Source organism: Onychomys torridus, chromosome 4 (assembly GCF_903995425.1).
Source record: "Onychomys torridus chromosome 4, mOncTor1.1, whole genome shotgun sequence".
In the NCBI taxonomy this organism is placed as follows: domain Eukaryota; kingdom Metazoa; phylum Chordata; class Mammalia; order Rodentia; family Cricetidae; genus Onychomys; species Onychomys torridus.
This window is the reverse complement of record NC_050446.1, coordinates 48,778,202-48,789,867: the sequence shown is the minus strand read 5'-3', so window position 1 is coordinate 48,789,867 and position 11,666 is coordinate 48,778,202. Positions and strand designations below refer to the sequence as shown.

Sequence of the window (11,666 nt, the reverse complement as noted above, 5' to 3'; positions counted from 1 at the left end):
ACAAAATAATCCCTAAATGGCACATATGAAAACCAGAGGTTGCTGGTTAGTACATGTTCAAGGAAAATATTGGTTTGTTGCTATTTTCCTTGTCAGAGATCCTTTCTTGTCCTGCAAATCCACTAACAGACCTCATATACCAATCATTTCTTGACTATTTCTCTCTTGGTTGGAGAATTATTAATGATATGACCTTGAGCTAGAAAATTAAGCTCCTTCAGTAAACACAGGGAGAGGTGACCAGCTTTATAACAGTATTGTAGATATGTAAAGCAATGAACATAATACCTGACTCACACACAACAGGTGTATAATAAGTAGCTGCTATAAATGTTCTGTTCTACACTGTCTTATCAAATCTGTACAGGGGGTGGGAATGGTATATGAACTGGAAAGGGCTTCTTTTTTTAATAAGCAGTACTGTTCACATGTATTGACACAATTAGAATAATTTACATGTACTCCGGCATACTATTTAGAATTATTTACTTATCCATATCTGCTTTTTTTTCTTCTTTTTAATCTTCCATTGTTCTAGTAATATCTTTCTAGTACATGCGTGTTTTGCCCCCACATCATCTTTAAAAATAGGTTACTATGTAGGTTTAGAAGATTTTTTACATTTTTTTCCAAGAAATGTACAGTAATTATTCTTTATGTCAACTCCCACCAAGAATTAAAGCTTTTAAAAGCCTTTGTGTAATTACCATAATGCGCACGAATAATTTAGGACACCATTAGTAATGCAAACAAGCCTCAGGAGTTAAGGAATTGGCACTTAGGCCCAATCTGGGTGTCCTCCAAGCTGTGTTAGCAGTCTTGGTTGGCCTGATCTGGGGAAGCCCTGTGCCACCTGCTGGGCCCTCTGACATGGAGCCCCAATGCAGTCACAGGGCCAGGCCTTACAGAATGGCAATCACCAAGGACGGACCGGGGAGTCCTGACCCGCCAGTTAAAAGAGTAACTTTGTAAGTGGAGCTCTTAAGTAAGTGTGTGTCTAAAAGAGGTCCTGAAGGGAAAGGAAGGGCCACTTAGCCTACACTGAACACCCAAGCATTTCCTTGTGGCTTCGTGAAGGCCCCACAGGCTGCCATCAGCTCAGAATACATAGCTGCCTTCCAAAGGGAATGATTTCCAGGTGATGGCAGACTCTCCCTGACTTTGCGGAAGCTCAGTTGGCAGGCAGCGGGCTTCCACATCACCAGGGTCAAACTGAAGCAGGTGGCGAGGCCCCTGGCCTCTTCTCAGCTGTGGGCCCTCAGAGGGAGAGTCACCCAGTGTCTGAGAAGGCAGGTATGGTTCCTCCGCTGGCTCCTACCTAGGTAACTGTTAGCAGGAACGGGCACAAGACTTTCATCGTGGTCAGTCTCTCCACCAACTTCATAGGGCCCATCTTCAAAGATGTTCATGTCAAAAAAAGTGTTATTCTTTTGCTCTACGCGGACAATCCCTAAAGGAATGAAATGGAAAACAAAAACAAAAACGACAAAAAAATAAAGATGAAACAAAATAAAAGATGGTTCCTAATAAACACCCCTCGTGTTATCAAGAATAGAAGCTTGGAAGAGAGACAGACAGGGATGGAAGAGGTGCTGTTAAGATTGTTTGACAGGGTCATGCAAGTTTTTATGTCATAGAAATCTGTGCTAGGAGTCTTAAGATTGGCCCGTGCATTTTAATGAAATATCTTTATAACACCAAGAAGCTAGATGGAAAATGGAATGTTTGCTTAGTCAACAAAAATCTGCAGAAGGCTAAATATGAATGACATGAACCTGAAATAAATGATTATTTTCTTTAATCCTCTATCAAGTTTCCTCTTCTGTAACGTAAAGTGAAATTAATATATCCATCTGCTCTTCAAACTGCTTTAACCAAAACTTCATCTTTTAAAAATGTCATAATTCCTAAAAATATTTCAGTACATTAAAACCAAAACCACAATATAACCTTTTAAAAGAGACATTTTGCTGGGCAATGGTGGTGCTCGCCTTTAATCCCAGCACTCAGAAGACAGAGGCAGGCCGATCAGTCTGGTCTACAAATGGAGTTCCAGGACAGCCAGGAGGGCTGTTAATACAGAGAAACCCTGAGTGAGGTGAGGTGGGGTGGGGTGGGGTGGGGTGGGACAACAAAGCCCGTGACATTTCAAGTCAGTGTTGCTAAATCAGAAGATAGATTTTCCAAAAAATTAAAATGGACCTAACTAGTGAGTGTTTTTATTGTTTTGTTTTACAATATAATGCCATCTGCTCTTGCCAAAATAAAACAATTCCTAAATACAAAATGTTCCTTCAATGAGGTCAAAATAGCCTGATATGTTTGGTTATATGAAAGACTCCATCAGAGACAGAGTGGGGACAGAGGAGATAACTTTCCAGTGTCATAGGGAATGGCACACAGAAGGTTCTCAAGAACCGCTTTGTTCTTTTAAAGATTTATTTATTTACTATGTATACAGCATGTACAACTGCAGGCCAAAAGAGGGCGCCAGATCTCATTACAGATGGTTGTGGTTGCTGGGAATCGGACTTAGGACCTCTGGAAGAGCAGTCAGTGCTCTTAACCTCTGAGCCATCTCTCCAGCCCAAGAGCCGTTTTTAATAACAGCTGAAACTAGAATTTGTGTGTGCGCATGCATGCGTGCTTATGTGTGTGTGTGAGAGAGAGAGACAGACAGACAGGACACTGGAAGGGACTGAGCCCAGGACCTCACACACATTATGCAAATGCTATACACTGGGCTACACCCCTGCTCTTTTCAAAATTAAATTGTTTTAAAAGAATTCTTTTACACACACACACACACACACACACACACACACACACACACACACACACACCAATAGAGTCCAGAAGAGAGCACTGGATCCCTGCAGGTGGAGTTACAGGCAGTTGTGAGCTGCCCAATGTGGGTGCCAGGAACCGAACTGGAGACAGGTATGTGCTCTTAAGCACTGGGCCATCTCTTCGCTCCCACCCCCCCCCCACCCCAGGGCTTTACCCTGAGACAGGCTCTTCATGAAGTGTCAAGGCTAGCCTTGAATTTTTGGTTTTCATGCCTCAACCTTCTAAGTAGTAATCTTTCCCTGGCTATGGAAATATGATTAATTTTCATATCTCAAAATTTTTAATTCCACATGATCATGGATTCTTTTCATCATGGATTCAGGCTAAGTTACCTGATGACACAGCAGTTTGCCATATACATCATTAATTTTTTCAGAGAAACTTACATTTATAAGGGAATCGACCGCTCATTTGATTATGAAATGGGTCATTTTCCTTCTTCTCTCTCAGTTTCTCCTTTTCTTACAATCCTGCCAACCAACCTTACTCAAATTGCCTCAAATTTTTGTCTCAACCCCTCCCCCAATCTGCCAGCCATCTGTCCTTTTAGCTTACTATGTTATTGGGAGAACATGACCTTCTAAGATAATATACAATGGAATGCTCATGTTAACAGAGTTCTTTGTGTATACCATTTACTCCAATTCAGTGTTCACATTGCTGACTTAAAATGAACAGTTCTTCAAGTAACAAATACAAAACAGCAAAAGGACCCTATTAATTACTATATTAGAGAAAAACTCAACCCTAAAAAACATTTGCATTACCACTAAAATTCACAGTAGAGCTTTGAATATCCCACTCACTTTTATAAACCCTTATAGCCCATTAGAATATACTAAATCATGGGGCACATTAGAGGAATTTTATTGCTTATTTTAATGTGTTTCTGTAAGTACAGATGTCATACCTTTCCAGTTGTAAGTACCCGGGGCTCCGAACACAATGTAATGGAAGTCTTTAGTGAAAGTAGCCGCTACCCCTTGCTGACAAGAGCCAAACTTTTCATGGCCTCTCAATCGGCCATCACAGAAACTCCAGTCTCCCCCATCCATATCGTCTTCAATCTTGAGATTCTGACTGAGGACGTAACACCTTCCGAAGATGTCTCGAGACTCCTGCTTTGTGTTAACGTGCTGACGCTTTTCGTAACGGTGTGCACACGTCTGCAAATAGTACCACCTTGTTATTTCAAACTTCACAGAACCGAGACACTTAGCCATACTAAAGAGGATGGTTCTAAATAGGATGGGCATCCTCATCCTGGGAGAGGATCCCAAAGCAAACCAGCAAATTCCTCACTAGGAGGCCATGAGCACCACAAAGGACCCAGGACTTCTGCCTTACTCTCAGAGAACAAAGGCCCATTCCAAATATTAAGACACCACCACCTCAGTGCACTTTCTTGATTTTACTGGCTTTTAGTGACTGTAAATAACGGCTCTGGACAGAAGCACGGACACTTGCTCTTAGGAGATAAACAAAGACATTTCCTTTGTACTGGTACCATCAAATACTCTCCATTTCTACAGTCTTTACGCTGCCTTCCATGTAACCAGTCTAGCAGCTGAAGAGGTGAGGGGCAAATGAGAATAACGTTAGTGTTACTGTCCACCATTGAAGCCCATGGTGTGCAATAATTTTGTCTCTAAAAACCAAAGAGTTCCCAGGGCAGAAACTGTCTACTTGGTTTTGTTCTTTTTGTCTGAAGAGCAGCTAGTCTTAGGGAAATTCAAAACATGTTTATTTATTAAGTTCTTTGGCTCTGGGAGTTTTAAAGATACACAGGCTGCTGGACCAACTCACAGCCTAGCAGGCATCGTGGGAGAAGTGAAGTTTTGGCTTGTCTCGGCATCAGGACCTATGTTAGGGCAGGGTGCTCAAAGGTAAACTGAGGCAGGAGTTCTGTGTTATGTCCACTGCTGTCAGTTCATAACCAGCCAACACTGAGGAGGGTGCACTTTTCTTTCTTTCTTTTTTTTTTTTTTTTAAAGATTTATTTATTTATTATGTATACAGAAGAGGGTACCAGATCTCATTACAGATGGTTGTGAGCCATCATGTGGGCGCTGGGAATGGAACTCAGGACCTCTGGAAGAGCAGCCGGTGCTCTTAACCTCTGAGCCACCTCTCCAGCCCAAGGTGCACTTTCCAACACTTACCACCACTTTACCTCCAGGGCCTTGACTCTGGACGGTGACCCCCATCCACTGATCTTCCTTGCTTTCTGACATGGGATCGGCTGTGGGAAGTAACATGGTTAGGCAGACAGTTAGTGCGTCCAAGTGACTGAAAGGCTATCCAAACCAAGACACTAATACAAAACAAAACAAAACAAAACAAAACAAAACAAAACAAAACAAAAACCTAAGAAGCAGTTTTCAAACTGTCTGGACTCCAAGCCTAGCTACTCAGGAAATTCAGTTAATCCAGAACAATTTCTTATCTCAAGGAAACAATGAAACAGTGGAGTGAATCTTTCATAAAAATTCTGTAATAAGACATCTGAAAATTGTGTAATTAAGAGGGAGCCACCCAACAGCTGCCCTCTGATGCAGTAATGTGAATTACGACATCTAAACTAACAGAGAGTGGGCCTTTCTCTGCTCACTCCCTAGTTCTGTATACAACAGTGCAAACTATTCTCTTCTTAGCTGGAAAGAGCGGGAGAGAGAAAGCGCAGAAATATCACCACGTACTCATTTTAGCATCGATTTTAATCTACTCTATGACCCCGTATTTTTGCCTTTCTAAACAAGAATCAATAGGTTGGGGGAGTGTCTAGACACTAAGACTACCAGTGACATCTTGGCTTTTCTCTTTATATATCTGTGCATTTTTACGTTTTCTGCAATTAACATGTAATATCTCCTACCCATAAGATCAGTACATTACTCCTAAAGGACACAGACGGGAATGTAAGCATGAGCCTGCATGTCTACTTAGGCCAATAACCAAATTGGGTTTCTTAGAAGCTTCTCAGAACACTAATGGCTCTGTTCAATCACAGGAAACCAGGTAAATTAGCTGGTGACACATCTGGACTCCATTACGGCATCTTCCAGCTACTCAGAAGCTTCTAAGATGGGATATTAAAATAAGAAGGAAAGGGGCCTGTCTTTCAGGGTTACCCTTTTAGCTGGGTAACCAGAGCCTGATGTTTAAAACACCTTTTCATAGAACTCCACAGTGTATGGGACTCCACAGCAGAACAGGGGACACTTTCAACATCCCACGGGGGGAAATCATCACATTACATGTAATAAGTATATCGATTTCCAATACTGGCCACTCCTGAAGTTCTTCGAAAATTATTTTGACTACATCCTATCTCATCAAATAATGTATCCCAATTTTAGGGAAGACTTCACGCTGATCAGTTCTCATTTTAGAGTACTCTCATAGTTAAAAGCTTTGGGGCGCACGCCTGTAAGCCCAGCACTCGGGAGGCAGAGCCAGGCAGATCTCTGTGAGTTTGAGGCCAGCCTGGGCTACCAAGTGAGTTCCAGGAAAGGCGCAAAGCTACACAGAGAAACCCCGTCTCGAAAAACCAAAAAAAAAAAAAAGAAAAAGAAAAAGAAAAAAAGGTTTTTCAGGGCCAGAGGTGCAGCTGGGTAGTAGGGAACTCGCTTAAGATACACAGGCACTGGGCTAGATTCCCAGACATCACAAAAACAAAATAAACACATGAATAAAATAAATAATAAAAACGGACAAAATAGTCTTTCCCTCAAATATTTTAACAGCAGGTAATGTTTTGACTGCTTAGATATACGGCAGGCACATTTAATTTTCTTCACAGCTATGAATTCAGTTTTGCAATAGTCTCAACATACCACTAGGTGGCAACATAAACACACCATTTTAGTTAAACCCGATTAAACAAAGGTAGCAAACTGACCCACTTCAGTGGGTTTTAGTATTTTCAGGGCCAGTAAAACAGTCAAGACTGACACAATTAAAAGTGGTCCTTTCTGCAAGATGAAATGCTTGTGATTCCTGTCCCTGTGGCTCACAGCAAGCAAAGCACAGTACAGAGAGGTTGGCCACATGAAAAAATGAGAGCAGAACACACACACCATCATTATCAAACTCAATCCGTGTGCAAGGTCCCCGGGAGGTGATGTCACAGCTGTACAGGCCCCCTGTCCTGTTCGCCCTCTGTAGGGGAAGAGCTTCTGCCCGAGGTGCCCCCACAAGCAACCTGGAGATAAAAGAGAAGGAGTTTAGGGACTTACATGGAATATACTTTGAATGTTTAAGCCAGAACCCAGAGCTATGGGCACTATTCTGTCATGCGGTCCATCCATAACTGAGGGGTTGGGGACAACAGACGCTCTTGCAGCACAGGCAGATAAGCCTCACAGCGGAGGACAGTAACGCCCAATATCAAACACAGCAGTTGAGCCTATCCCTCAGAACTGGCAGCAGAAGCTGGGTGCAATTCTGGCCTTGGAAGACACTCTTCCCAGCACAAGAGAGCAAGCCACCCTGTGGAGAGAGAGCAAGCCACCCTGTGGAGAGAGAGCAAGCCACCCTGTGGAGAGAGAGCAAGCCACCCTGTGGAGAGAGAGCAGGCCACCCTGTGGAGAGAGAGCAAGCCACCCTCAGAGCCAGGTGCAGAAGGAACCCACAAACCCCATCCGAACGTTCCCCATCGCTGGGATGGATCCCAGAAATGGAGTCACTGTACTAGCAGACACACACTGCTGCAGGTGCAACCAGTGGAAAGCATTACACCCGCCCAGGAGAATCATGGTGGCTTCCGTGGGGACCACTGGCTGCCCTCCCTCCCATACCCCAGGCAGTTGGCACTGCCAGCTTCCACTTCCAAGTCTGTCCTACACCAAGGCGGAACAGCGCAACCCAAGGCAGAGAACTGAAGCAGAGGCTTAGGAACTGTGCCCCGTTCCTCAAATTTCTCAATCAATAGGGAGGATAGGCAAGGGGTCTGCAAAGACTGCCATGTATCCATCTGAGTAACACTGCCCCTACTCCCTGGAGCTCCCACGAAGACCTGAGAGATGAGCGGCCTAGACTGTGACAGGTTAGATACTTGCCAGATGGGATGGACCCCAAGCTGGGGAGCAGGAGAAGCAAGCAAGGAGCTGAACCACAGGCACAAATGAGGCTAAGGAGCCCGCACCCTCTGATCTGAGAGGAAACAGAGGCCTAGATAGAGGCTAATTATGAAGGCTTTGGGTCTCACAGCCAGGTGCCAGCCAGGACAAAAATCACCAATCCTTCAGAACGCTTCCCAAAAAACAAAACTCAACACCTGGAAAGATTAAAACTGAGCTGAAAGAGCTGACTTATAACAACGGCACACTGAGAGAAAAACTGCCCTGTACATTGACAGACCTAAGACCGATTCCCACCAGGCTGAGGGAAGAGAGAGAACCCAGGCCCAACCGTAGCCAGCGGGTAAAGGTAACCAACTGCCCAGAAGAGGTCCCAAAGGGCGGTTCAAACAACCCAGACTGTTTTTTCCTCTTCTCTAACCACTTCCTCTTATACACACCCAAGGAGGCTGCTAAGTGTGGCAAGGAAGGCTGCTTCCTGTTTACCCCACTCCTTCAGCCTCCCAGGTCCACCTCTACACTCAGGTGTGGGAGTGCCTGAACCATAAAAGGACTTGGAGGTAGAGGCATCAAGAGGGCAGGTGCTCTGTGGAAGGAGTGTCACCAGGAAATGACAGCGGAGTGGACAAGGGGAGGCAGCCCACGACAGGCGAGCTGGCTTTGCTTCCAGGAAAGGAGCTAGTGCAGTGGTTCTCAACCTCCCTAATGCTGTGACCCTTTTAGACAGTTCCCCATGTTGTGCTGACCCCCAACCAGACTACCTGCAACTCCAGCTCCAGGGGATCCAAAGCCCTTTTCTGACCTCCATGGGCACCTGCACACGAGGCATACACACACACACACACACACACACACACACACACACACGACAGACAGACAGACAGACAGACAGACACACACACACACACACACACACACACACACGCGCGCATAATAAAAACACACTGTGGAGGCTGCTCCATGCACAGCAGCCAGCCTTCAGCCATGGGCTTTCTCCAACCCTGAATGAAGGAAGGACGGAGCAGGGCCGCTGGGGGAAAGAGACAAATCTGAAGAGAAACCACGAGATAAGAGACATGTATCTACAGAGACTAATGCCACCTGAAACAGTGCCTACTCCGGGCTCTGCCTGCATGGGTCCTTAAGCAGTCTATCCTCATTCGGGATGCATTCTGGAAGGGATGGGAGAGGGGATCCCCTGGAGGCCTTCCGTGGATCCATGGGAGGTTGCAGGGAGGAGCACTCGTCAGCAGAGGGCGCCCTCTGCACCGTTCGCATTCCAAGGCTGCACGGCACTGATCCTTTACAATGTGGATCCCAGGAACGTGTGAGTGAAGTCACCCCAGCACTCAGCAGTCCTTTTATGAGCTGCTTATGGTTCAGGCACTCCCACACTTGAGTGTAGAGGTGGACCTCGGAGGCTGCCTAGTTCAGAAATGAGCAAAAAAGGCTAATCTTAATTCCACTTGGAATCAGTCTTAAACATAGAAGGTCGTCACGGTCTATTAGCCAAGGCTATGTCTGTCAAGAACAAATGAATGAACGGAACTAGACCAGTATGCAAACAATGACATTAGGGGACAGCCATCTACTTCTGCTCTAAGTCATTTTAGGTCACGGTGTGGGTTAAATGCTGAGCACATGTCGATTCTTGAGCTGCCAGGTGCCTGTAGGTTTTGGAGGGACAGCCCGTTCCAATCAACCCCTCAAAACATGCCAATATCTGGCTTTTGCATTAATCCCACCTTCCTCCCAGTTCCTCCCAGTAAGGGCCCCAGGCTGCCCAGATGATTCATTGAGAGAGTCGTGTGCTCTGTGAGCACCACTGCCCAGGTCAACACCAAGGGCCAGGGCTGCAGGCGTCAGGTGGCTCAGATCCTCTCTGAAGCAGAAAAGACAGCCCTGAATTCAGACAGGCAGAGAGTGGGGGGCTGGGGTGGGGAAGTGAGTCAGCCTTGTAGGGAGGGAAGTGCTGGAAATGAACAGAACAGTATCCAAAAGTTGATTCCTCTATCAGGTCCAAAGAAGGAAAGACCAGGAACATGGTGCAAGCATCTAGTTTGGCACCAGGAAAAGTCACTTCTCAAACTGCTTGCCTCGGAGCTGGAGACAGCTACTTCTGCTGGGTTTATTACCACCCCCCTTTTCTGGGGGGGGGGGGGTAAGATTTGAGACAGAACTGTCCTCTATTTACCATCTCCCCTCAGCCTCCCAGGGCCTGACTAGACTTGAACCGCCATGGTCACCTTCCACCGAGTTCCAAAGTCGTGCTGAAATAGCTCCCTGAAGATTTCAACACACTGCAAAACATTTAAAGACGACTCAAGGAAAGAGATGGCTCAGTGGTTAATCACTTCCAGAGGACCCACACCATGGCTCACAACCAGCCATAACTTCAGTTCCAGGGGATCCAACGCCCTCTTCTAACACCCAAAGATACCAAGCATACACTCAGGGCATTTTATACATGCAAACTAAACATTCCTACACATAAAAATTAACTAAAATAAAAAAACATTGAGGGCTGGAGGGATGGCTCAGAGGTACTGAGTTCAATTCCCAGCACCCACATGGTAGCTCACAACCATCTGTAAAGAGATCTGGCACCCTCTTCTGTATACATAATAAATAAATAAATGTTTAATAAAAAAAAATCTGAAGATAAGATACAAAACCACAGCATCATCTCTAACAGGAAGAAACACACTTGGTCACAGTGAAAGGCAATGTCAGAAAGTATGGCCCTAACTCAGAGTAAGACATAAACTGAGGTCTACAAAGGAGATCTCAATTACAGGCTAAGGACTGCGGACCCACTTCCACGGTGTGAAGGAGCTATCCTAACGTCTACCAGTGAGCCACACAATCACCTGGATTTTCACATCTCCCCCAGCAACCGCTGGTCGGTCTACTTCTGTGTAACTACTTCAATCAAATGCTCCAAACACTGGGTTCTCTTTAAACTTAAGGACAATAGCAGCTCTGCTTCATTGTCTTTGGCAATAATTCATTTCCTTAAGGATTAAAGGTTGTGCCTCCAGCTACTCGCCTCTGTCTCGGGAAATGTGAACTATTGCTTTGTTAGAACAAGGGCACTATTATTGCTTAATTTAAAACACAGCTTTCTCGGTTCATTTCAGTGAAGGCCTGAAAAATCAGGAGACAGCATTACCCAGGGAACTGCGTCACCAGCATGTAAGCCATCTTTAAATTCAATGTCAAAATTTTAGTAAAGTAATAACAATGGTAAGAAGTAAAAAAAATAAAGAACTTAGGGTCATAACAGATTCTAAAGTCATCTCATGCCCCCCAAATTGGGCAGGCCTCTTCCTTTTCTTCTAGATTCAACTCCTCCTTAAATATAGATTATGATGCTTCTTTCTTGATCGATCAGCTCTGGGCAACGTTGGGAAGCTAATAAGCCTGTCGTTACTTCTGGTTCTGTTTGCTAAGTTTCACATTCTTGAGGTTCTATTTTCTTTTCAACGTTTGATAAAAAATCTCAATTTCTCCAGTGAGTGAGCAGAGGCTACTAGCATACTGGCCTTCCTCCCAAACACTCCTCCTGATTTCCCAAGTCCTACATCCTGTCTTTCTCACACAGTCAGAGCTAAGTCACCTTGTAACTTCCATTCACTCGCCTCTTTTTCACATAGCCAGGTAAGTATTATCCAGTGCTGGCCCAAACTACAAATGGATGGAGGACCAGAGCAATCAGATGTCCGTTCCTCAAAG

At 44.9% G+C, this 11,666-nt stretch overlaps 1 protein-coding gene across 2 annotated transcripts in view; it reads right to left on the bottom strand.

Annotated features, from left to right (window-relative positions):
- The window catches only part of Itga6 (integrin subunit alpha 6), a 69,474-nt gene that overhangs the window by 32,362 nt on the left and 25,446 nt on the right, over positions 1-11,666 (bottom strand). For both annotated transcript variants that reach the window (XM_036184123.1, XM_036184124.1), the window contains exons 2-5: positions 6,930-7,054; positions 5,013-5,092; positions 3,761-4,016; positions 1,319-1,450 (exon numbers count right to left, since the gene is read on the bottom strand). In XM_036184123.1, the coding sequence (XP_036040016.1) occupies positions 1,319-1,450; positions 3,761-4,016; positions 5,013-5,092; positions 6,930-7,054 (593 nt within the window). The remainder of the gene's footprint in view (positions 1-1,318; positions 1,451-3,760; positions 4,017-5,012; positions 5,093-6,929; positions 7,055-11,666) is intronic.